The sequence below is a fragment of the Acipenser ruthenus genome, chromosome 21, assembly GCF_902713425.1.
Source record: "Acipenser ruthenus chromosome 21, fAciRut3.2 maternal haplotype, whole genome shotgun sequence".
NCBI lineage: Eukaryota > Metazoa > Chordata > Actinopteri > Acipenseriformes > Acipenseridae > Acipenser > Acipenser ruthenus.
The window spans coordinates 27267298-27294893 of record NC_081209.1 but is presented as its reverse complement, the minus strand read 5'-3'; the positions used below and the strand labels follow the sequence as shown (position 1 = coordinate 27294893).

At 37.7% G+C, this 27596-nt stretch overlaps 1 protein-coding gene and 1 long non-coding RNA gene across 4 annotated transcripts; both read left to right on the top strand.

The window, feature by feature from the left end:
- Positions 1–1763: 1763 nt before the first annotated feature.
- Positions 1764–26924, top strand: LOC117429932 (endophilin-A3). Of its 3 annotated transcripts, none has more exons than XM_058995352.1 (10): positions 1764–2020; positions 21014–21082; positions 21244–21316; positions 21629–21772; positions 22328–22461; positions 22967–23125; positions 23468–23571; positions 23736–23860; positions 24459–24491; positions 26020–26924. In XM_058995352.1, exons 1-10 carry the CDS (start codon positions 1976–1978, stop codon positions 26223–26225), a joined length of 1092 nt encoding a protein of 363 aa, XP_058851335.1. In that variant the 5' UTR covers positions 1764–1975; the 3' UTR covers positions 26226–26924. The 3 variants fall into 3 exon arrangements, with proteins under 3 accessions (XP_058851335.1, XP_058851334.1, XP_058851336.1); XM_058995351.1 differs by having other exon boundaries at positions 23736–23887; XM_058995353.1 differs by lacking the exon at positions 24459–24491.
- On the top strand, positions 3427–10138 carry LOC117963052 (uncharacterized). Its single transcript, XR_009308061.1, has 3 exons — positions 3427–3458; positions 8532–8648; positions 8796–10138. It is a non-coding gene; the product is annotated as an uncharacterized LOC117963052 (long non-coding RNA).
- Positions 26925–27596: the final 672 nt, after the last annotated feature.

The following is a 27596-nucleotide window of genomic DNA, read 5'->3' as shown; positions in this document are numbered from 1 at the left end:
ACAGTCAACTCTAACCAAGGTACGTCACATATGAAGCTGATCTGATATGGTAGGATTTGTCGACATCTGCTGGAGAGTTTGTGTACTGTTAAAACAAAAATCTAAAAGCATAATACAAAATATTTTTTTCCCAATATATACAGTGCAATATATTATTGCCGCCTATAGAAAAGTAAACTACAAAATAAATGCATTGTATTGTTTTACCTAATATGCTTGCCATTGATGCTTTTCACCCATTAGGGCTCCATTCTGACTCCGACCACAAGTTAAATCACTTTGAAGGTCTCCATTCAGACCCTAGTGTTGACATCAATAAACCATCATGCAATGTAGCCCAATATGCGGTCTGTGAGGGTCAGTTATATGTGCAAAAGGCTGTATAGTAATATATCTTCTAAAGCAAGAAATAATTCCAAACCTGTCGTGCACTGTCTTACCATTGGTCTCACACATACAGTTTTATAGCAAACGTGGTCATCTGATTTAAAACAAAAGCATAGTACTGTACATCAGGTCACATACAGCTCTATTAGAATACCTTCCTTTCAGGTAGTCTTGCAGAAGGCCAGTCTCCTTTCAGGGCTGATCTGTAATACACGCAGATTTCATCTTAATTCACAGCTATGTGCAGTACAGTGTATATTGATGGTTGTTAAAGTATGTTTAAAAATAAAACCACCAGGTGGCGCCAATGATTGTAAAAAGAATGTAACCATCTTTAGACTGCTTTGTTATGTACTTCCCCCATTTCATCTCAATTCACTGTGCTTCTCTTAGGAAATTAATGCTTTTGAACATTTCTTTGACAGATTTTACAACCATGGTTCATGTTATACTAGTTGGAAATGACCCATAAAAACTACAGCATACATCTCGCTCTCTCTTAGCTTGGTCTTCTACAGTTACAGATCTCCCTCAACATTATCTCTTGCATCACGTTGCTTTGAATCGAAATGTATCTGTGCATAAAACAATACGGTGTGCACACCACACAGTGACGTAAAGGTCAAGTGCACCTGAAACTCCCGTGGGGACTTTCGTTGCGAACCTCTGTGAAGCCAATGCCCTGCTGAGCCTGCCTGCTGCAGGGGTAACACAGCACAGCTTGAAGCAATAATCACACAGGGGCTTTCTAGTAGGGGGCCCTCTAGCTGCCATGCAGGGAAAGGGCAAGGCACCAGACAAAGACAGATCACAATTGAATGGCACTAGCCAGCCCTGTATAGGCGGAGATGCAATTCTAGTACTTCTCTATATATTATATATTATGAATAACTGATGGGCTGCAGTGAATTACAAGGTTTTAATTGCATCGATGGGTTCTGGTGACATCACAAACCACAAGAGGGAAGCTGAGAAGCAATTCTAGTACTTATCCATATAGTATAGGAAAATAAATGTGGTTTTACCAAGAACACGGGTGGTGTTCAGAGTCCTCTGCACTGTTATATTAATCCATTGGCATAACTGGAAAATGATATATATATAATTGAAGTATGTCACTGCCTGTGATGGGAAATGATAATGCCTCAAGGCAGTATACTTTTCAGTTTGCTCTGACATTTCTGTTTTTTTTCTATGTTTTTGGTTTGGGGTTCATTTCTCCATGTTTGCGTGCGCTTGCTCCCGATCTGAAGGCGCTTCTCTTTTCCTCTGGCGTGGGCGTCTCGCTTGGGTTTCTGCGGGCCCTCATTTGCATAAGGAGGACTCTTTCACCAATAAAATTGTAGAAGCGACGTCGTCTCTCCCTCGTTTTAGCCCTTCGCCAGCAGCAGCAGCAGCAGCAGCAGCATACGCGTAATACATTGCAGAGTGACAGCTAGCGGGGTGCTAGAAACACAGTGAAAGCAACGGGCTTGAATCAGGCTCATACCACTGAGAGATCAGTTCCTCTTTTTTTTCAGTATTGTTTTGCTTCCTATTCGCGTTGGTGTTTCAAGTACAATAGGCGCTGAATTAAGATTTATTAAGGATGTCGGTGGCCGGGTTCAAAAAACAGTTCCACAAAGCGAGTCAGGTAGGAGAGGCCTCAAGATCTGTCACTTGTCAAATGATCACTGTCAGTGTGTGTGTGTGTGTGTGTGTGTGTGTGTGTTGGTATGGTATTGTTGCTTGGTTGTCAAGACTGCATCCACGGCTACATCAATACCGACAGCGCTATTGCCCAGCAGTGCATCAGAGTGCTTTGGTAACTAAGCATACGCTTATAAACGGCCACAATCAGTGTTTTTTCCCATTAATCTGCTGATAAACATGTGTATATTTAATTAGGTTTAACGGTTGTAAAAGTTAACTTTGGTACAAGGCATTTAACGCACGACTACAGTAACGCACAAGACGGTTGTGGTGTTTAGGTTCTTGTGAAAGTAAGGAAATGAGGAAATGACATATATTCACTGGGCAGTTGATTTTTAAAAAATATAGAGAAAAATAGCAAATAGAGAAAAATGCTCAAACGAAAAATGAAATTCAAACCCCAAGACACCTGCGTTTACCTAAGAAGGCTGGTACCTCATTTAAATTTCTGCATGTTACCATGACATGGGAAGGGCACACTTTTGTAACACCTTAGGAAGTTGCAGCATTGTGGTTGGGTTTGTGTGACTATGCGTGGGAGTTAAAACAAAATAAATAAATCTAAATCGAATTTTCAACTGCATTTTGATCGAACACTCGCCTGACATTTATAATAATTTCCTCATGTTAATTAATAACGTAATGATGAGCGTGAGTCAACACGATCTGCACATAATCACGACGTTCCCAGCCCATAATGCTTTCTGCTGCATCGTGATTCATAACAACCCGTCGTGCTGTACAGTATTCATAAATGTTTCTTCCAAAGAGTCTTATGTTGTGCTTTGAAATGCACTTTACAGAGACGTGTTGATGGGTCGATTTGAATGGTAACAATTGACATCCTCTGACGATTCTGTTGAAGTATCTGTGATTCATATTTCTTTTTTTATTTTAATTTGTTTACTGAAAATGAGTGGGTTCAGGAGTAGCAGGAATGTACAGTTTGAAACAGTGCAGCAAATTACATGACGTCTTTTAACCTGTTGATTTGTTTGTTGCAAATTTTTATAGCTATTTTCGAATTTTATATAAATCGTTTTTTTTTTCTTTCGGGGCTGTCGCTTTTTATATACTGAATTAAATTGTTGTTTTTGGTTACTTTATTTTTTTTTGTGGTTGTCTAGGCATGTTATTACATTTCGCCACAATTTGTAATTCTCACCATCTTCAAACTGTATAAAATGCTGTAGCTTTAAATCCTGTGAACAAGCCTTCTAGTGTAATTGTAATCTCGTTTGAAATCTCGTAAGTGGAGTCTCCAATAGAAATGTAGAATTTGCTGCCACTCAGTAGGTGGGGTGGGTTTAAAGTATTCAGAACCAATCAATGATAGATACGAGTCAAGAAGGCGGGACATTGTCCAACTGCTCAGAAAGGTAGTTTGTGTTTGTTTTTGAGGTAGTTCTTTTCAACGTGAATTGAATTTCCAGTTTTTTCGTACGGGGGTGTTTTAAGACCTAATTATAATTACTTGTACTTTTATAATCTGTGTGTTACCCAAAATAACAACTGCTGGACAATAACCTGGCATAAAGTATTCATTGCTTCCACAAATCTTTATCACAAGTTATCAGAACATGTACATGTGTATAGATTTTGCAAGTAATACCATGGAATTCCCCTAAAGCAGCTTTCAAAACTAATTTGTTCAGTTTTGCAGTTTTTAGGTGTAATCAATTCTAAATGAAAATGAGGATGAAAAGCTTTGGCTGCTATCCCATCTTTAACAGAGACATGGCTTTTGTTTTTTTCTAAGCAGGAGTTTGTATTAAAGCAGTTTAGGTGATACTTGTGGAAATTGTTGAGGAACACTCATCTAGTTTAGTGTATATACCAGATAAGCTTGGATAAGTCATGTTTGAATGAAATGGGTTGTATTGTACTGTGCTGAGAAGTTCTCAAAATAGGGCATGCTGTAACCAGTGAGGTGTACAAATGATAAACCTGTGCATGTAGATAAATATTCTATTCGAACACAAGACAGGTGTAGGTTTTTATTGGGGCATAGATAAGCTCCATGCTGTTACTCTCGTGAAGGTTTGAATGCGACGTCTAAACCTGTCTGACACATTAGAACTGTTTTAATTACTTTGATTACAGCTTGGGCTGGATATCAAACCAGTTTGAGAGCAGCTCGATTCATATTTAATGAAGAAGTGAGACAGTTGTTTTTGTAAAAGGAAGATGGAAGATAAACCATGCAGCATTGTGGAGAGCTGTTGCTCTGTCTTAGATCTGAACCTGGCATCGGGGATTTGTTTTCACAAGTTGGTCAAAGGTTTGTAGGCCAGGCCGGAATCACGCTGTGCAGTGTGTTTGTTTTTGTTTACTGTGCTCTGTCAAAATATTATTTTACAACTTCAGAGGAATAAATAAAAAAGACAGCTCAGGACCACAGATGTTTTTCGTTAAATGTATTTTTTTATTTTTTTTCATAACACAGTTTTGACCCTCATGTTCTAATAAAACATTAGGAACTATTTGGAAGTTTTTATCACTGTTTATGTCCCGGTTTTATTATTTAACATTAATGTAAAACAAAGCACTCTCTACTCATTTCTTAACCTTACAGAACAGTTAAAATGATTTGCGATATATCCAGAATGATAGTCAGGCCTTTGTGTCTGTGGAGGTTTGCAGTTTACAGCAGTTGTTCCCAATCATTTTGTGGTGGTGTTGTTTTTTGTTTTTTTTTCAACCTGTATCTTTTAGCATCTGTTTTTATCATAAGAATTAGCTTACTGTACATTCCGAGTAGGCTGTTATACCTTTGCATAATTAGAAAAGTGGAATAAAAAGGCCAGGTACTTTTCTCATCATGGTAAGTGTGGGAGTATGACAGTATTGCATAAAGTGCTCTGCTAATGCACTTCAGACCTAGAGCACTTTCCCAGGGACAGCAAGAAACACATAGGCTTATCTTCCCTAAGATGGAATACAAATCTAGTCAGTACGGTGTGTTTCTACCTCCATTTAACTGCCTGAATGTTGCTTTGGAGCCTGGGGTGAATGTAGAATAACTACAGAATGTTTATTGTATTCAGTGACTAGAGTTTAGTTACAAGAAGTTGTACATCTGCAACTGAAATAATAGCCTACATGTTAAAACTAGTCATGAGGCTGTTTTCATGATTATCTTGAGCCAAGCTTTACTTCATATTATATTAAGTGCATTCAGTTTTAATGATGCATACAGGATCTAAAAGAAATAAAAAGAGTCATACTTGATCTGTTATTTGATCCAGGTTGTCTTTATAAAAGTTATATGACCTGTTTTATTCTTCTTTACATGCACTTTAGATATTTTAAAATACACCTTTGGCCTTGCAAATAATCATTGAAATGCTTAAAACTTTGAAATATGAACGCAGGGCTACTGTATGGTAAACACTTGCTATGGATGGTATAGGCAAAGGAAAACTATATATTCCATACTGTCACTGCTCCAAATCATTGCCTTTTTAAAAGCATGCAGTCCTATTATCTTACCTTTTTCCTATGACTTTTTTCATAAGACTTTTATAGTATGTTTGACTTATTGTATTCAATATAATAATAATAAGATGTTTATTATTATTCTTGACCAAAGGTAAAACTAACCCTGGATGCACCAATCTCTCTCTCTCTCTCTCTCTCTCTCTCTCTCTCTCTCTCTCTCTCTCTCTCTCTCTCTCTCTCTCTCTAGCTTCTGAAGAGAAAGGAAATAACTGCTTGTGCATTTTGTTTAAGTGGCAACTGTCATGTTGATTGGCCTTAAAAATGCAAGTATCTGTACAGTATATCTGACTCAAGTTTAAGGAGCAGTGCACAGGATTTATATATGACTGAGTCCGTCTGGGACTTCAGCTGTTTATATCCCTGTACTGCATTTAATGTGAGGAAGAGACATACAGTTTGCAATCTTTTGAACAACTAATGTACCAACTAATGTCTTTATCATAGTTACCAAGGACGCTTTGTATCATTTAGATTTGTACAGTAAGTGTCTAATGAATTTGGTGGACCATTGTGTTCTAGAGCCTATTTTGGAAAAGATAATAAAAGAATAACAACACTACTGTAGATAGTATTTAGTGCAGGCCTCAGTGGTGTCATTGTCTGCCTTGAATGGTCTTGTTGTGTTTGCTTTCACTCTCTGCCCCAGGTTTCTGTTTATCCAGTTGTGCAAAGCAGGAAACAGAAGACACGTTTCAGCTGTCTCTATTTCCATTGGCTCGGCAGAATAGTTTGCCAGTAGTTTAGTTTTGACAGGATGCAATGTAAAGCAGATAAAAACACCAAGGTTATCCACCTCATCCGAAGCCCTTTTGTTGGGTACATTATTCACAGAACAGATTCACACAGAAGCCTTTAAGGGTTGCTGAAATTGCATATCCCTTTAGATGATCCCCTTTGAAGCATGCAAACCCGTTTCTTACAAGAATGTTATTTTTCAGAATTAATCTTTTTGTGCTGATTGGAACTTTCTGTGCTCTCATGCATCTCATCTTTAACTTTTAACACTCAATCACAAAATCTACTGCAAGTAAAACTAAAGGAACTAGACGGGTGTATCTTAATGTCATTGCCTTTAATTCATGATTGATTGAAGACTGCTCAGTCTATTATTTGACAGTCTATATCATCTCCCGTCTATTACAGCCCACTAGAACTGGAAGCAGACGGTACTGAATCGTTTTCTAACAATGCATTAGATCCATGCTTTTGTCCCCTGCACACAATGTACATTGTACTGTAGGTTCAGTTTGAAAAGTGTCATGCTTGGTATCTGCTTCTCACACGTAAGGAACTTCCACAGGATAACAGAAATGTTTTTTTTGTCAGCCATGTTTTCTTCATCAATGTCAGTGGATTAAACTAGTGGAGTCCAACACTTTGTTTACAGTTCAAAGTACAGAGCAGTCATCACTGAAGACATTTCAGAGTGGTCGTGCTTTGAACTTTCGTTTTTCATTGTGTTCTGATGCCTAACATGCTAGTGTAACGATTTGATCCCTGGAAGAATACAATAGTAAAATGAGCATACGGTAGCTTGCATCAGTCATAGCACAATGTGTTACGTGTGTTCGTCACAGAGATAATTGCAGTGTGGAAAGGTTTTAGTTTAGTTTTTTTGTTTTTTTATAGCTTGGAATCATATATTCACTTTGATCTATTTATGGTTTGCAATCATAGCCTGCTGAAAAACCACCTGCTGTCTGTAAAGTCGACCCAAAGCCTTTTATTCAGGTCTGGAAAATCTAAAGGCCAGTGCCATTCATCTTTTATTCTACACTGCTACCTTGCACAAAGCCCCCATTATAGAAGCTCAACATAGTAAAAGCATACCTGAATGGAAAAGCAAAGGTAAGAATTGTAACCCACCCGATGAATGATAAAGCATATTAACTAAAAAAACATGGTAAACTATGGTAAATGCATAGTAAATTATAGGAAAAGTATGAGAAAACTGCAAAATGCAAGCTTTTATAAGGGTCTGTAGCAAAAGACACAAAAGTGTTACCCCTCCAAATTACTGTAAGATGAATCTGAAAATGGACACAGAATTATAAAAGTGTATCATAATTCGTCTGTCACGCAGCTTTTGCTGAAGCTACAATCCACTACCAGTACAAGCATTGTGTCTCTTCAATTTATCAACTGTATTGCAGCAGCTGAATAAACATGTACATTCCCTAAACATACCTTCAGAGCAGTGACCTACTGCTAATCGTTTGTTACTTGAAGGATTCGATTTAATGGTTGTCAAGATGAGCATATTTACACAGCAATCAATGACTCTCTATCGATCAGCTTTGGGCCGGTTTCATCACTGTTTTAACACTGCATGGTAATTCTGTAACTTGTTTATGATTGAAATTGCATGCCTGTCCTGTTTTTGCACATACTGTGCTGTAGACTGCCCTTGACATTGGTGCGTTTATCCTGGTGTCCTGTCTGCAGTTTGGGTGTGTTGTGACAGAGAGTGCCATGTGGGATGGGATTCCGCTGGTGACAGCATTTATTAATGTGCTGTTGCACAAATGTAATATTTCAGCAGCATTCTGAGTACAGAAAAGTTTAAGTAAGAAACTATAAAAGCCACTAGACTCCCAACAACATAACATAAATGTTCTAGATAAAGTAAAAATGTACTAAAGGAAGGACAAAGGCTATCTAGACTGCAAACTGATCATGCCGTTTCATTGAACTCTGTCAGCAATGAGCCGTAGGGCTGGAAAAACACAAATCATTAATGTACAGAGACAGGCTCTGTTGAAAAAACATTCAGCACATCACTGAGGCAATTTGAAAACTCTTTTCCTAATACCACAATGTCCACCTGATCCAATAACAGCACAATTAAGGATCCTAATACAATAACCACAGTCAATTAACATAACATGGCAGCCTTCACAGTATATTGCTGTTTTTATGGGGTTATTTGTATTTTTTTGTATGTGTGCCAGTGCGAAAACCAAGACAACCAGAACTCTCCCCTCACCACACTGTAAGCAGATCTCAGAAGTAACGGCCAGTGTACCATCCATTGATTTTTCCACTGTGACCTTCAGATCAAAAATAATGTAAGCTAATTACCAGGATTTTTTTTTATTTTAATTTGTTTTCAGAATGAAAGCCAAATTAAAATAATATGGGTAATTCAATGTCTCCTTTCCTGAATGGAAATACTAACAGATAAGCCTAATACTAGAACTGTTATCTTTCTACAGTTCCCCAAAACCCACGAAGAAGAAGGCCCATACCCTTCAGAATCTGGAAAGTTGGAACAAGTACCCCTGTGTAGACACTTGAGATACCTCCTGTAAGCCCTGGACGATTACAGGAAATTGAGTGTTTTAAGTACTGTACCAATATAGTACACAAAAACCTGCACTGTATAATCCTGGCATAGGGAAGGGTTTGCTAATGTCCATATTTACATATTGAATAGATAGCTTTTAAATGCATACCTGTTTTATAATATGTACATATCAGATCATTATAGATGGCAAAAAAGGCATGTTGATAACTTAACCCAGAGCAAAAAACAAAGAACTGTACAGATTACAAGACTAAGTTCTAAGTGAGTTCTGAGAAAATGCTACACCACTGTCATTTAGAGAGGCCAGGTACTGTCAACCACTTAAACAGCCAGGTCACCATTTACCTGGGGCCAATTAACAAAATGAAAACTGTTTAAGACAGCTGACTCAGTTTAAACAGAGAGTCATGTCAAGGAGTGCCATTTCCATGGGAATATCCTATCTGGCTGTGAAAATAACTGAAGCTCCTTGGAAGGCAAGGCACACAATGTGCACTGATGACATGTCTGTAGGGTATGATGCAGGAAAGAGTGTTTAGACTTTGCGTTTTCATATTTACTCATCACAGCATATAAAAAAGGTCTGTATTAAAGATTTATAAAACTGCTCCGAGGAGCACCGGAGCAAACCATGTAGTGTGCTCACTCACAGCTCGCATTGAGCTCTATGCTACAGTGTCTATGTGCTCCGGCATAACCACAGAGAGTCTGAAAACTGTAAAATGAGAACCTCTACATAGCCTGACTGAATGACAGAAGCCATTTTCACACAGCAGTGGATGCTGCTGTTACATAGCTTGATATAATGTAGTCTAATTGCAAGTGACATTATAAGTGCAATGGCTCAGTGTATTGACGCTAATTTTGTGCTGGGGAACAAGCTACATTGAAGATGCGATTGAATAGCTTTGTGATTAGTGAATGCAGCGCCTTTATCTAGTGATAACCTGATGAATTCACTGTCTCAATTTTCTACCAAGACATTGGACATACTGTATTGCACGATTACAGATATAGCTGTGAAAGCACATTTACAAACAAGGTTCATCATGCAGTAATATGCATTTAAAACATACCAATGTATGTAATTCTATGGATCCGTAAGATAAGAAAAAAAAAACAACCGATGTTGAAACACTGATTCATAGAGCACAATATAGCCTAGAAATTGATGCAGTTTGTGTGGATTTGATTTGCAGTTAAATTAATAAACTATGTGGCAGTGAAAGATGATCAATAAAAAGTGTTTCAGTGATTCGTGTAATACATTAACTGACATGGGATACATCTACAAGGTACTGCACAATACAAATACAAATACAAACCCTGCAGTAACATGCAGCAGCAAAAGGTCAGAATAGAAAGTCACATTTTTAAATTGAATTCCAAGCTAATTCAAATTGCACCCAGGGTACGGCCTATGTATTGAAGTTGTAGGAAACTTTTAAAGCCCAATGACACCGAGTCCTAATGCTCGAGTGTTTGTTTTGTTTCGAATGAAAGATAATAGGTCTTGTCTTTCAGTCTGTTTACCTTAAAGAGGTAAACCAGAGTTGGATGAAGGGCTGGAACATTGCTTCTAGAATAGTAAAGACCTTACTATGCCTGAAAACAGCCATCTTGTTCAATACAATTATTAGAATTTGCTTAACAGAATCCATCCGCTCAGGCTTGATCTGGCGCATTAGGCTTCAAGTTAAAAATAAATGATAATAACTCAAAAAGCATGCTCTCACAACAATGCATTATTTCAATCTGGTTAGAGATTTGCTTTCCACTTGACTGATCATCTCATGTTATGGATCTGCACTGAAATTGAAAGCCCAGTGCTGTTTTCCTGAAAGCAGGATTAATTACCAGTAATTGAAACTAACATGAAGACTGCAATCTTCTGTAACAGCCTGCGCTCTACTCTGAAGGAATGCATGATTAGCCTGCAAACCACCCTGGTGCACCCATTCCTTCCATTCTACTGTGCGAAACGAGAGTGACAGTTTATAATAGTGAAGGTGATCTTGTGTGCACAGCTAGTTAGTTCAAACTTACCCCCCCCCCCCCCACCAACCACCACCCCATGCATTTGGACGTGACACAAGGGGGTGCATTGTTTTTGTTCATAAAGACACACGTTTAGAGTTTGCCTTAGCACTTGCTCCTAGTCAAGACCCTATCAGTAACTAAACTAGCTTCTCTTTCACTCACTTCCTTTATAACGGCGTTGCTGCGGGATAACATTTCACTTCTTGTCATTTCCTGTCACTCAGCAGCATCACACAGAGAGTAACCATTGAGGTGTCTGTGGCATGATGCAACACATGTGGCTAGTAGCTATAAAAAACATTTTTCTCTTGGTGTCTTTTTACTACACTATAAACTAACTGGTATTTTTTTTAGGGGCTTTTAGTTTTTTCTGCATGCACAATCTAAACATAACCTTCATCTGTCCTAAGGCTCTAGTTGATGCTGAAGAAAAGGGTGTTTATGGGGATGACTGCAGCTGTTAAGTAGTAATGAGTTTGGTAATGATGACATAAACTGCTTCTAAAGCATTACATTCTAGTCCCAACATGTGGTAAGGATCATTTTTGAACGCACAGGGCTTGAATTTGAATCAATATCTGCCAACTCTAATCCATGTTGCAAAGTCCTCTGTGTCTCTGCGCTTATCCCCGGTTTTGTAATCGATACAATATTTTGCTGATAACAGTATTTTCTAATTTATTAATAACAACATTTTATTTTTGTTGTAAAAAATGTTTACTGATGAGTAACTGACGATAGAGAGATACTGTCGGAGTGGAGCAGGATTTATTTTGCATGGCTACAATACCTAATGGATGGACTGAGAAAAGCAGAGGACATAAAAGTCAAGAAAGATATACAGTAAGAAGATTTTTACACGACCTGAGTGTGAAACACTTGCTGCAGGCTGAAATGGGAGTGGGGGTAGGGGGAACAATGCCTAGGCTCCATCTTGATGAGAAATAATAGATTGTAACAGGCAGACGAGGGCTAAGAGCCAAAGTAACACTTGTCTGTTATGCAGGGTACAGAAATGTAGATGTGCATTATCTTGGGAGTGGAGTGCTTTTAAAAACAAATCACCGTATTTCAATGTGAGCTGTTTCCAGCCTCTGCATAATTATCAAGCTTTCCTGCACAATTTCTTTTCTGATTGTACAGAACATACATGGGAGATTGTCTTATTAATTGAAAACAACCAGGGCCGAGTGGGGCATAGAGCATGCCAAAAATAAAATGGCAAATGTGGGGCAATTGGGTACATAAAGTACTGAATAAATAGAATAACGAATATGTTTTGCACAGGCATGTAATGAATGGCGCTTTGACTGTACAGTATTTACTAACACTAATATTGTGCTCTTCATCATGCATGATACTTGTTGGTAGGGTGGGTCTTGGAATGGGAATGAAAGCAAGACTTGTTCAGGAGAGATGAAACGTATTAAAAAATATGAACTTATTGGCAACAGACCTTGGTATACGCCTTGGCTTGAGCAGACTTGTTGGGTTACAGTGTAGTACCACCCAGGCTGGTTCAGTATGATAAGGCAACTGTGTTGAAATCTTGCAGTTTTTCTTGTTGTGAATGATATGTGTGACAGGTGAAGCAATCGATATAAAATAAAATGTTGGGTTTTTTTTAATGTAAAATGGTTGTTGAATGGATTAGTCACATAGAGAATCTCAGTGTTTACTTGTTTATTTATATATTTATTTATTTAGCATGAACTGTGCACTGAAGGCTTTCAACTTTCCCTTCTGGAAATGAACCAGGTCTTCAGCGGGAAAAAAAAAAAAAAATCAAAACACAAACTAACACTAAATAATGAAAAATAACATTTGAAGTGATTTTTCTTCTTCAAAACCTTAATACCATTGCAGTCCCTTAGGCTACCAGTTGTGCCTCCAGTTTCAATTCATAAATAATAAAATGGTTAAATAAATAATTTAATGAAAAACAATAATAATAACATTTTCTTTTAAGTATTATCTTTTTTTCTCATTTAATCTGCAGGGGTTGGGTTCATTCAGACACAATTTAATTGCCTTTAACGTTTTTAAGATAAAAAGTCAATCCGTGCCAAGCAGATTTTCTCATCTGTCTGCTTAGATCAATCCCAGGCAGAATTCTTTGCTGCTGGGCTACTGCTGCTTCGTGTCTGGATATGTGTAAGGTTTACCTCCTGACCACAGCAGAATCAGCAGCTTCACATTTCTATCGCAACGACACCCACGTGAAACCAGGGACATTGCTTACACAAGAATTACAGTTCTGTTAAGATACAGGCCTCTTACTGTTTTCTCGAATCAATGTACTGTATTTCTCTTTCCATAAACATGCCCAGGTATCATCTCACTTAACAGCAATGCACAGGGCCACGTACTCAGAAGCAGAGTGGTTAGAGAGAAATCCTGGCGTTGAGGGGTTTAATACAACATGCTTTGCTTCAAAAAGAAGGGCACAGCTTTTACAGTCCTGTAGAGGACTCTTTAATGAATGATTTCTGGCTTGTACTGTAGGTGGGTGCAGATGAGTATGTAAGCAATAACATTTTGTTATAATACTGTATACTCGTAAGAATCTGCATTCGTTTTTTTATATGGTACTGTGAAAAGAAAAACGTCACGGCCAAGGCTGGTGAGCGGCAGGAAGGAGACTCAGGAAGGAGAAGCTGCACAACGGCCAAAAAACAAACGGTTTACACAAAAACAATACACACAAAAACAACACACACCCAAACTCCCTTCACCAAACAAAGGATTTCTCCCCTTCTTATACATGTGGCCATTCCCAAATTAGCACTCAATTTGGGGAATGGCCACACCTGTGATTGTTGGCGGGGACAGATTTAACCCCATCCCTGCCAACCTTAATTCCCCCCCCCCCACACGCTTTACATTTGCAGGGCTTTCGTCCTGCCACAGGTTCCTACTGTAATTATGAAAACACTAGGCGTTCCTTAAACTGACCAAAAGACAAGATCAACAAAAAGAAGAAGTTACGTATATCTATTGCTGTGAGAAGACAGACCCTGAGCCCGACTGACAGGAAAGGCATCTTAGTAATGCACAAGGGATGTGCTGATTCTCACATCAGTGTGCAGCTACTGAGTAAATAATACATTGATGTCAGTAGGGTGTGATTCTGATACATTGACTCAATCATTCAGTTCTGCACTGATAAATAATCAATGTTCAAACTGCATTACTGTAGAGCGAACTTGAACGACTGTATTAAGTGTTTTAATGGATTAAATATCGCTTCTTGCATGCATCAAAAGTGGGTTAAAAGACAGTGTACATCGCCCAGAGTTAGTCCAATATGTGGTGTACAGTATATGGTGAAAGATGGGCAAGGATGAATGGCTTTTTTTTTGTACTGAGTCACAGGGACAGAAGAGTGAATTGCTAACTACAGTAATTATTAGGCAGGAAAAGGCACGTTTGAGTTAAGTGGGAGATAATTCAGTAAAATCCATTTACTGAATGACATTTGGGCACATAACCAGAGGCTCATTATTACTCTGTGACTTGTTTTTCACAATCTCCTCACAGTGAATGTTTTCCTGTTTATACCACATAGTTTGGGGTGAAAAAAATTATCAAAGAAAAAGTCTACTGCTGGGTAGACCTGCTGGGTTACACGTGATAATAATGGTATACAGCCCCATGGAGTGCTAACTACTGTATTGTACTTTAAAGCAACTGGACACAGTACCTGAGGCAGTATTGTTGTTTTTAACTTATTTGCTATACTGGGTATCAAACAGTTAAACACAGTGATTGTTAGATGTTCCTATGTGGGGTTACTGCTGATATTTTGTATATTTTCTATAGTAGCTGTGTGGTGAGGTTTTACTGTTTATTCATTTATTTTATTGTAACAATGCATGTTTGATTAGGCTTTTAATTTAATTGTTTGCAGATGACACTGGCACTAAAACTGTTGGATTTACTTTCGTTTTTATTTTAAGGCAATTGTGTGTGTTTTTTTTAGGTAGTGAATGGAATAAACTGTGATGTAATGGCCTCATTTTATTTTGTTATATAAAATACAGTCCTATAACAAAGAGGCCTTTTTATTTCTTCTGCTTTTATTTTTTTTCTCTCTTTTATTTAGCAGAGACTGGTCCAGTGGATTGTTTCTTTCAGTGTGCCAGGCACAGAGGCAGACTCCAAGTGAGATTTCTGAGAGACACAGACAAGCCTATTGAATTATCCATTAATGGGTGACAGCGTATCAGTGCTTTTCAAGGACAGGCAAAAAAGCATGTTGATTGCTGGAGTGTGAGGCTTGGCATGTGTCCGTAATCTTTGTAATAACTAGAAACCTTATGATCACCACGGCCCCAAATAAGAGGGTGTGTGTCAAACCAAGACTGTGGAAACACGGAGAAGAGCTAGATATCACTGAACCCAACTCTGGAGTCATGCAGCTGACATTGGAGTCATTGAGGCGCATTATTACAAGAGCCAAATGAGTTTACAAGTTGCACATCAAAACTCTGGCTGCAAAGCTGTTAAAGCCGTATTAGGCGTTGCTTTGATCCTAATTAGATATACCTCAGGTTAATGGGACACAATGTACTGTACTGTAACACACTCTCAGATATCTCATACATTCCTATTAAAGCTGAAGTGGCCCTTTATCACTGTACACAGTGAGAAACCTCCCTCTTCTCGTGGATAATTGTGTCAGGTTGGAACTGCAGGGTGGCTGAAGAGATTGTATTTGTTTTTATTTAGGAAGACATTTGACCCATTATCACATTTCCTGTAATGTGCCTGCAGTAAGTCGTGGGATTCTAATCATGTTAAACTGACTAACCTTACAGTACTGTTCCTGCTGGGTTGCGATGTACAGTGTCACACTTTGCTGTGCTCATGGTAAACTTTCCAAAGGTTGAACAGTACCTTTCTGCTGAAATGCTTGCTCTTTGTTCATAAAGTATTACACGTTGTAATGAATTGGCATCTCAGGCCATTGCATTGAATGGAAAGGCAAGGGCAGGACGTGAACCGCCAGCCGTCCGGTTTGAACACAAACGTGTTACCATTCAACTAAAGAGCAAGCTCTGTCGTCGAGAGCCAAGTATGAGACTTATGCTGCTGATGACAGTATTATTAACTGGTCACCCACTAGGAGGAGATTCATTTCAGGTATTTCTCACAGTGAACATAATCAAGTTCATTTTTGGGTCTGCAGCCAAAACATTACATCTCAGATCTTGGAAGCTAAGCAGAGCTTGGCTTCTTGTGTACTCGTGTGTAGTGTCGGCGACTCAGTGGGGTGAAGAACTCATTTATTTATTTTTGTACATGTGTGTTCCGTCTACTTAGAATTATACAGATTTTACATTCCAGTGATGTGTGAAACAAACAGGTGCCCAGGGCTGTCAGCGACATTTAAGCCTCCAGAACAATATTTTGGCAGAATTCTGCTGAAATGCTTTAGCCTCTGTATAGTCGAGGTCCGGTGGTTCTGTTCAGAACCACTGAGCCAGGGTGTTCATGTAAAGCACATTGAGCAGCTTGCTGTAAGTGGTTCCCATGTGCTTTAAGATACTGCCAGACTCGTCAGGTGCCTGACCAGTAGGAGACCCTGAGGCATCCAGCCCACAGAAACATAAAGGCCAATGCAGAGCTGGCTGTGAGCTCATAGACAAGATAACTGAGCACGAGCAGGACTGGAACAAGCAAGCACTTGATTGTACTGTATGGCTCACCCAGCACTCCACTGCAATGGATACAGCACACCTGATGAGACACACTGGATGCTTCAAATGTGCCATGTTCATTAACCTCCCCTTGGAGAATCTACAGCTGTAGTGGGGATGGGGAAATAACATTCATTTTTGCTGTGATTCGAATGGTTGGAAACAGTTATCACTGTGAAATGAGCTAAGGGCTCCATATAAGGTTACATCTTTTAAGATTCATAGTACAGTACTGTAGTTTGAGAGCACTTTTCATCAGACTGGTTATGTACTTGTTTATATGCAGCAATAAAACAACAGTACTGTCTATGAATTATGTACATTCATTTAGTGTCTCCTTTATTACATGATAACAGATATTGTATATACTTTTTCACTAAGACCATTATGGTGTTTGGTTACTAATAGCAATACAAGATTGTACTGTTAAATTTTACTTCCTCATAAGTTTTAGAAATATATGAATGTACATATTATTTTGGTTCATAACAGCAGTTATACATAGAATGCATTGGCCAACAATTGACTGCATTAGTCAATTCTTTCCCCAGGATTTCTACAGCTGAGAATCTCATTTCTAGTGGTCTCCTAATCCTACTCTTTTTATTGAAGTAATGTGAGTTGCTCAAGGCCACACAGTGAACAAATGACTTTGAGAAAGATCTGTTCAAGGCTTGTTGTTTTTAGACCTTTGTTCCAACAACTAGATAAAGCCACCTTTCTACCCCTTTGAATAAGGGAATTAGAATGATATATTAATGATATGTTAAGGGACTAGTATTTGTTTATATGAAAGACAAGGGATTACTAACAATTGGCCTCAATGCAAGCAAGGACAGTTACCATAGACAATGATTCATGTTCAAACTCCACACAGCTATTCAGAGCAAATGTGGGTTGGAGTTTGAAAAACAATTATAAATAACATGCAATAAATTAGGCACTTAGCCCTGCTGTTTAATGTATTTTTGAGCCGAGTGTAAATTGTAGGGTATGTTTGCAAGCTGCTGCTAAGCAATGCAAAGTACTACTCTTATCATTCTGTCTGACACACGATGCTGTGCACAACGCAGTTTCATTGTTTTACAATTGCATTGGATTTGTCTTTAATATATTTTTAAATGTCCCAAAAAAGGTGTGAGATTTTCTTGCGATAACATGCCGTAGCCTACATCTCTATAACTGTTGAAGCAAACAGCCGTACAGACATACACCTCTCAGTATCACTGTATCACTGAGACAATCTTCAACCACATCTAAACCAGGATGGAAATGGAATCTGCACAGTGAAGTAAGACCTTTAGAAACCAGCATTTTAAATTCAAATTTGACAGAAAAAAACTGGTGTTTTATTACTGTAATAATAATAATAATAATAATAATAATAATAATAATAATAATAAAAAGAAATAACAAAATCAATTTTGGCCATTGTCTTTTCTGCCATAACTGTTATTAATCATGGTCATTTATCACCCCAGTAACACTAAATACAAATAGCGGTTCCAATTGTATTCTCATTAAGGAGACAGTGTGAGACAATTCCTTACAATTCCTCAACTTAGAATCCAACAATTCTACTCTATTGTCACCATTGTCAAGTGACAGCCTATTGCAAATATATGAAAACGAATGAGCATTTTTAGTAAAATACCACTGTTGTGGGTCTTAGCTGAAATATCTGTCTCCAACGGCTGCATTCTTCTATATTTACAATGTAGGCAAGATGTATTCTCAAGCCTAAAGGCCCTATAATCACCTCTGTCACTGCACAGTTCTGGAGAGAGCCCTTGGTAATTAATTGAATCAAGCTGTTTGACATTAGTCACAAACACAGCAACCACAGCTGAAAGCTTCATTTCCTTTGTAATAAGATTTCTACTTCCTTAACAGGCATCCCAGTTTACTTCCTGTCTGTTCAATAGATGACTCTGAGACATCAGTCAACAGCAGTGTGCAGGAACACTGAAGTCAAGAATATTTACAATTTCATATAAGGCATCTACTTATTAAATAAACCAAAAGCTTTGCATGACAGCGGTGAACGTGAAGCAAGATGTTATTCCACACTGCCATCATGTTGTTGTCTCCTTTGCCCTGCTTTCCAGGATGTAAATGATATATACAGCGATGCCATTTCATATTCTAAGAAGGGCTGGATCTTTCCTACAGTAGGATAAAATAGTGTTGATGTCTTTGGTGGCTTGTTAATAATGTGACAAGGCAGGCACTGTACATTGTAAGTGCTGTTCACTTTAAAACTACAAAACCCAATACAACAAGCATGGTGAGGCTTTAGTTTTTTACACAACCTCTAATCATGCCGTATTTCTTTCATAACATTATAACTTGTATGTTGTACATTAATAGTACACAGCACTCCTTACATTGGCTACGAGTGAGTTACCTAACCCTAACCCTAACCCTAACCCACTACTAACTCTGTATATTTCTATTTGTTTTTTGAGAGCAGAAAATACAATTAGTTGTTCCAAAAAATGGTCTTAAATCACCTGGAGTTCGATCTTTTTGCTGTTGTGCGCCTCGTTTATAGAACTCAGTTTCGGTTGACATTAGGCAGGTTGAATCATTGGATTGTTTTAAGTCTAAATTAAAAACATACTTTTTTTTTAATGTGCTTTTATATAATTGGTTGTAGCTGGAGTGTATTGTACATATAAGCTCTCTTGTTTTGTTTTTAATTTTGTCCAGCGCTCTGGGATGCCATGGTGTGAAGGGCACGATATAAAAAATGTTTTCTATTGTATTTTATTATTTTTTTACTGTACATTAATTACAGAGATTTGTGTTTAGTTGCATTGAGCTGGAATAGCTTTGCACACAAGTAAAGGCTCAGCATACTGTATACTCTTAAATGTCAACTAGAATCTAGTTTACCGTGTATTTTATTTAAGTCACTGATACATTTGTACAAGGATAGCATGATGTCTTCAGCAAAACGTAAAATATCTGAGTCAAACTAATCTAATCAAGTTGTCAGTCATATTTGAATGATTGACTGTGAATTGGCAAAACCTGTTTACAGTGTGAATTTCAAAATCGATTGCTTGCAATGGAAAGCGAGAGAACCAGGAAGCAAGCGGTGCTACTGCATTGCAAAGGATCCTGATCTCATACGTAGGTTTCTGTAAAAAAAAAAAAAGAACAAAGTAAAGCAGATGGAATTAAAAGTGAAAATGCAGTGTTACTGTATTACTTGTGTGCTGCACACTTAGGCCTGCATTTCCAATTACTGCCTGAAAATCGTATTCCTTGCAGCGTGGCTTCACACTGAAAAGACATATTGTCTAAGGAGTATACATCTGATATTATTTCTAATGAAATGCAGTATGATACAATTAGAAACATCAGCTGGAAGCTTTGGCATGTGGTGACAAGGGCTTCTCAGAGTTCACAGTGATGACAGTTTATACAACGCTATCTTCACAGCGTTATCTAAAGAGTATACAAACAGTGTTACAGGTATTTCATTATTTAATTTTTGATTGTACACTGCTGTGGGGTGAAATACTGTTATTGTTTGGGGTGTATTGTAGTAGAATTCTGGTCAAGCATTTTGAAATTATTGTAATACAGCTGGTAAAAAAAAATGTGAAACCACACTATGCTGTGAGTGCTATAAATAAATAAATAAATTAACATTTCGTATTGTGTCTGGTAGACTATGATAACTCTTCAGATATCTTCAACATTTTTACATCTTGTTCAGCTTGTAATTGGCATTGTGGTAAACGGCAAAGTAAAAAGTAACCTGTGTGTTATTCTCTGCTGCAGAGTGTCTGTTCAGACATAAGAATAAGCCTTAATGAAGTCACTCTGTATGCTTTGACTCTATTTGAGTTAATAGTGAATGAATCCACACCATAACAATACTGTAACACGTACATTCTCTTGGGGTCATGCTTACTACACATGGGATTAAATTGTACATTACATCATACAAAAACTGCAGTCAGAAAAGGAGAATAAAATACTAGGGCTAGTCTCTCAATACCAGGGTAGTTTTAAACAACTCAGTCCCAGGTTACATTAGTAATGTGATACTGTCATCATGGGCTCAGAGGCTTTGTCCGGCCTCATATATCCTTTTGTGAAGTAACTCAGTGACAGCCTATTAATTCGAATGATGGTCATGTTAACCTTGTTTGGATCTGGATAGTGCCTGGTATTACTTCTAACCCTCCAAGCCAAGTCTTGTATAAACAATGATGTTAGTCAGATGCATTTATGGTAATATGTCTGACTCCTTAGAGTACATGCATTATGGGATCCAGTTTGTTTGCCTGTAGATCAAGAGTACATTACAGTTCAGGTTTGCTTTGGAATTACCACACTCAGCTGAAATCATTGTTTTATGTTACAGTTATTAAGTGAGAAGATAAGTGGAGCTGAAGGAACGAAACTAGATGAAGACTTCATGGAAATGGAAAGGGTAAGCTCTCTTACTGTACCGGAATGCAAAGTGTGTTTCCCTTCCATACAGTAGGTGGCGTGGTCCGTCAGGAACGCATTCGTTTTTAGACACATAAAGTTACGCACAAAATAATGAATGGATGAACTTCTTTTAATGATGCTTGACTTTTTGCATTCCAGAAAATTGATGTCACAAACAAATCCGTCTTTGAACTTGTGTCTAAAACCACAGAATACCTTCAACCAAATCCAGGTACTTTTTTAAGTTTATGAAAATAAAAGTTTCACTTCAATAATGCCCTCTTATTCGGCTCTAATGTAATGACTGCATGCAGGCTAAAGTGCTACTATCATTAGCTTGATGCCTGTTTGCATATCATTTACAACTCTGCTGCTTTGTACACTGTATTTGTAAGTAATACAAGGCTAATCGTAGAGTCACTCACCATTAAATGAATTGCTGGCTAGGCTAATCAACTGCCTTCCTAGGCAAGAGTTTTGACAAAAGTTATGAGTCAATTAAGAGTGCCTGTTTTCTTCCTCATGAATTTCAATGATGTTGCAGCATACAGAGCCAAGCTTGGTATGCTGAACACAGTGTCTAAAATCAGAGGCCAGGTCAAAACGACAGGTTACCCCCAGACGGAAGGCCTGCTGGGAGACTGCATGCTGCGATATGGAAGGGAGCTGGGAGAGGAGTCCAACTTTGGTGAGTCTGTCAGTGCAGTGCGTCCAAGACTGTTTAAACTACGGAGAGAATTTAATGAATTTTGGATTTGGTTTTATACCTTATGGAAGTCGGGAGATTCCTGACATGTTGATTAACATGTAGTTTACTTTGTTCTAATGTAACTAACTATTAAAGGTGGAACTGACAGCAAGTAAAGTACTGTAGACGTGAGCACTCGAAAACTGATGTGAAATCTAGCAACCTCAACACAAAAAAATAAATAAATACAAATATATTTTGTAATAGATTGAAATTGAAGGTATGGCAATTGTAACCTACAATGTCTATACACTCCCATAAGCTTAGATGTTTTGACTTACTGTCATGCTCATCAGTTGACACATATGGTTTATGGAACAATACCGACCCCTAGTGGACAGACATGGGAATACACCGTTAGGCAGCTACTTCCCTTTACATGATTCTTAGAGCAGGTTAGTCAATAACTGAATGTAATATGTTCGATTTCTCAGTTGACTGAAGTTGCCTGTCTTTCAAGAGCTGTCTCAAAACTCTGGATTGAAATCTTTCTAGGAAATGGTTTGGTCGATATTGGTGAAGCTATGAAACAAATGGCTGAGGTGAAAGATTCCCTGGATATCAGTGTTAAACAGAACTTTATTGATCCACTACAAACACTACAGGAAAAAGACTTAAAAGAGATTGTGGTAAGATTTCCCACCTGTAAATTCATCTTGCCTGCTTCCATAAGTTGCTTAAGATCAACCTAGTTAGATGTAACTTGACAATATATGTTCTACTAAGAAGCACAGTACAAAATGGACTGAAAATAAAGTGACTGAATTAGCACATGGCCTGGGATCACATAAATATCAATAGTTCTCCACATGTGTTGCCTTTAATGCATGAGTTAATATTTTCCCCAGTGTAGCTATAAAGTGATTTGATCCTAAGATACAGGTAGACCTATTGGCATGTGGTTCTCGAGAGTTGATTTCTTTAATCCCTGGAGATTGCAGTTCACCTACCGTATCCCTACAGCCTGTGTTTCTGAATAATACCACTTGAATATAAATTGGCTGTTTTTATATTTTGTTCTGGAAACGATCAGCTGCGACAACGCAGTTTGCTATGGCAGTGTGTATAAGTGCGCATTACACAGTACAATTTCAAATGTTGATTACAACTTTCATGTTTCATATTGTTTTGCAGCACCACTTAAAAAAGCTTGAAGGTCGACGGTTAGATTATGATTACAAAAAGAAACGTCAAGGTAAGATACCAGACGAAGACATCAAGCAAGCTGTAGAAAAATTCGAAGAGTCCAAAGAGCTGGCTGAAAGAAGTATGTTCAACTTTTTAGAAAATGACGTAAGTGTTCAAGCAGAGTAAAGTTCTGAACTGTCATATATAACATGCCAAAGACAGCAAGGTGACTTCAGACATGTGTTTAAAGACGTTTTATAAATAGCAGTAAGACGCTTAGGAGTGTGACAGTGTAATCATAGTAAAAAATGAATTGTAAGGTGTTATTTTTCATATTTGTACGGCTACAGAACCCTGTAAAAAACCTGCATCTACAGTGTCGCTTTTATCTTCCAAAACCAGTTTATGCTGGCAGTGGTACCTGAGTGTGCATCTCAGTTGGCTTGTCCTGATAAATAACTTCTGAAATGTATAAACATGATGTTGACATGGTTTGTTTCCATTCAGGTAGAGCAGGTGAGTCAGTTGGCAGCTTTAATTGAGGCAGCACTAGACTATCATAAACAGTCTTCAGAGATTTTGGAAGAACTTAACAGTAAATTACAAAGCAGGTAAGAGAACCAATACCCCACAGTAATGTCTGTATTCATGCATGATAGACAAGGTTACTTTTAAATTGTATAAACATACTAGGATGAGAAAATGTTATTTTGTATAGATTTTTTTTTTTACTGTGTTCTTCTGAGTGCTTTATCACGCTTGTCTTGTTTCACAGAATAACAACAGCCAGTAATCGTCCTAAACAGGAGTTCAAGCCAAAGTCCATTATGACAAGCTTGGAAACGATTGACAACCAGCAACACAATGGCTTGTCATACAGCTCTTCTTTCATATCCTCAGGTATTGCGCCTGACATGGTTCTCAAAGGTAAAACAGTTAAGAGTAGAACGATTTTAAATGAAAACACTGACCAAAGTGGAAGTATTTGGGCGTGTTCTGTAAAAGGGAGTTTTAGGTCTGTCACACCTTCTGCTGTAAGTACCCCTTACTGAACTGAAGAACACAATTTAAAATTGAATAAAAAAAAAAAAGGGTTCCAGAAATAATCACAGTGGGGATTATGTTACGTCTCTGATTAGATTTCCTGATATGAGAATACAAGTTTGATTTGTTAAGTTAAACCAGGTTGCTTGTGGATTGAAAGAACAAGCAGCGCTGCAGATGGATTTTGTGTTTTTTCTCCTTGGGAGGTTCATAGGTTAGGTGTGGAGAGATTTAAAGCAAGCACAGAAGATGTTTCAGGAGTCCTACGAGTCACGCATTGTTATCAGACAATAACAACATACGGAAGTCTAAAAACTCTGTAAATTAGCCTTAGAAGTCACAGTAATCCTGCAGATATTTTTTTTTTCATGCATTGCAAAATGTACTATAGTGTTAGTTCCATAAGATAGGAACCTAAGTGCTTACAATTGAATGTATTTATAATGTATTGCAGATGTCCAGATCAATCCCACTGCTAATGGAAAAAGTAGGTATCACAGCTAAACTGGTATTATTATCAGCAGGGAAACCCCTTTTCAGTTTGTACTAACATGGCTTTAAAGCTGCAGGCTGAGTGTTCACATGCTCCAATGCATTTCACAGCTCCCTGCTTCTGCCAGTTCCTATTTTTCTTTCTACTAAATGTATCTTCCTCTCTATCCGTGGCTCTGCTAACTGGTTTTTGTGCTCTCCTATATTGCTAGGCTGTTTGTTACTAAGATCCAAAGAGATTGTCTACACCTGTCCAGCGTTCTACTATAATGACACATTTCATGGTGAAGAGCTTATACTGTAACAATGCATGCATTATTCTGCCTCACTGTGTATTCATAAAGAATTTGCACACTGAAATATAAAACAAATGTGTCATATTAATGAATACAGTGTTCTACCTAGTCTCCCCATTCTTTCTTTTTCTCTCAGTGCTGCACTGAAGCATACTGTGTTTAGTTTCAGTGTTTTAACAGTTTACAAAACAGTTGGTTAGCTTAAACTGCTATCTACCATCCCTGACTAAAGGCAGTGGTTTTGAAATTGGCTGTAAGCTTAAAAGGATGTAGTCTTAAAGAGACTTAAAGGTTCTGAAAATATAGCGTTCCACGTCCCCACGTGTTGCTAAAACTGTTTAAATAACATACTTCTAATTTTTCTTTTCATTGTTAACATCCTGACAACTTTTTACACTTTATAACATTAAAGTCTGTTTCAAAGCTCTTTTCAAAATGTCTGCTCTAGTGCACTGATAGTGTCAGGATTATTGCTCACATTGTCAACCAGGTAACACAGCAGTAACGATCCATGCTGTGGCACGGAACAGAAAAGCCAGAGCACTTGTTATGTTTTTTGTTATGCACTACAGCAGACATTTTGAAAAGAGCTTTGAAACAGACTTTAAAGTTGTCAGGATGTTAACAATGAAAAGAAAAATGACAGTTTCAGTTGTAGCAACATGTGGGGACGTATAACGCTATATTTTTCGGAACCTCGCTACTTACTCTTTAAGCTGTTAATTAAAAGCACCCCCTTCATTCCCAGGACGGTGTTTGTTCCTGTTCGTTGGACACATGGAATTAGGCAATTAGAGGTAGCACAGATTTCTAAAAGGCAAGAAATGAAGTGTTCTTTAATTTAATTCCCATTTGACATGCAGGAAAGTGATGGTTCCATTAAGGGTTGCAGAGAGTGCCCTCTTGTGGTAAAACAAGGCTTATTTCTAGTTGTCTCTTTCCCGTTCCAAGGGACTGATCAGATCTTTAGTGACATAATCAGTGTTCTTTTTTTTTATTACTTTGCTTTATGTCCAGTGTTGTCAGTTTTTCAGATTCTTCCCTCGAAGTAATTCATTCTTTCTCAGTGTATTAGAAGAAAAGGTTGGGGGGCTGTATTTTTCAGTAGCAGTGATTGTGTGCAGGAGAATGGATTCGGTTTAGAATCAAGTCAAGCAAGAAATGAAGTCAAGGGAAGCTGTGAGTGTTTACAGGATTCAACCTTCCTATGCTGATATTTTTCTGCAGGATCGTCGGTTCACTTGGACCAGCCTTGCTGTCGGTCCCTCTATGATTTCGAGCCTGAAAACGAAGGAGAGCTTGGATTCAAGGAAGGGGACATCATCACTTTAACCAACCAGATTGATGAAAACTGGTATGAGGGCATGATACACGGGGAATCTGGCTTCTTCCCAATCAGCTATGTGGAAGTGATAGTGCCTTTGCCCCAATAAGAGCCAGCGTTCAAGATTTCTATCAGAACTGTGGACATAATCTCATAGCTCTAGAATTCAAAAGACATTTCATCAACGTTGCATTCTGTGAAAGCCCTGCATTTTGTCAACTGGCATACCTTTATATAGGTCTTATTCCTCGAGTATTTATTTTGTACATATTTCATTTGTATTGAACATGTTTGACTTTTTATTGGCTATATCAAATGCTGTTGTGCCATTTGGTTACCTTGAAAACTTTTTGAAATGTATTTTTTTCTTCTAATTGTATTCTATGTAATCGGTTGATATTTTCAGTTAATGGCAGTGCATTTTTGCTACAATGTGAACTAGTTTGCGTGCAGTGGTCTTAAGTGTTTCTGAAACACACGTTTAAACTGTAAGTATTAACTAACTGTAATTCTATGAATGACTGTCCTCATTGTGTCATTTATGTTTACATGGTATAACTTATTGTGATACAAGAGAAGAATCATAATGCATATTACCAGTTCTGTATTGAATAGGGGTAACCCTCACTTGCACTCACCAGGTGTTTTGTATACACTTTATATTGCACTAAATGTACACTCTTCTACACACAAATTATTCTTTTTTTACCATTGCACTTTCTATCTTCTGTCGAATAAATAAAAGAAACATGAATGATGTGAATAAGTGACCATTTATATAAATAAAATGTATACTGTATGTATAAAATGTGACCATTTAATATAAGTGTATACATTGCATTGCTTATGTCTACTCGTGTGGACCATGGTCTAGAATATGGACCCCCTCTCCTCCTCATAAAAAGCCTTGCTGGGCCAAATGACCTTTTTGTTGTTCTTCAATGTATTCTCTTTTTATTTAATGAGCTATAGCCTGAATAAAATAAAAATCACACACGTAGCAGCACAATAATGCCATTTATATATATATATATATATATATATATATATATTGTTAATAAATCACAAGAAAATATTGAACGGTCTTGGAATAAACATCAACGTCCTTAAAAATATTTTTTAAAAACTTTAATATTTTGTAATTTGTAATCATTTTCTGCACATTTCTCTTGAGCGCTGGAATCTCTACATACAGTTGAAATTCACACAGGAATAAAATAATTTCGTACAGGAAAACTTGCAGGTTTTTCAATGCTACAGCTTTGGCAAACTGACTCATTTGATATATTACATCTTGATATGTTAATTAGCAGCCACAACACCAGTTTGGTTATTTACTTCATACAGATATGCATTGTTTTGATCCAAAGATCTGAAAGACTAAAGCAGCAACACCTGTTAACCTGGTTGGTGACATATCATGCATAAGCACTTGTACTTGATGTTAGTAGTATGCTTGTTACATTAAGACATTTTTATG

Excerpts from the sequence above, each read along its gene's own strand:
- LOC117429932 (XM_058995351.1), top strand. The coding sequence starts at position 1,976 with ATGTCGGTGGCCGGGTTCAAAAAACAGTTCCACAAAGCGAGTCAG. Across the intron at positions 2,021-21,013 it reads AGTTCCACAAAGCGAGTCAG|TTATTAAGTGAGAAGATAAG; the intron begins GTAGGAGAGGCC and ends TTTATGTTACAG. Across the intron at positions 23,572-23,735 it reads AACAGTAAATTACAAAGCAG|AATAACAACAGCCAGTAATC; the intron begins GTAAGAGAACCA and ends CTTGTTTCACAG.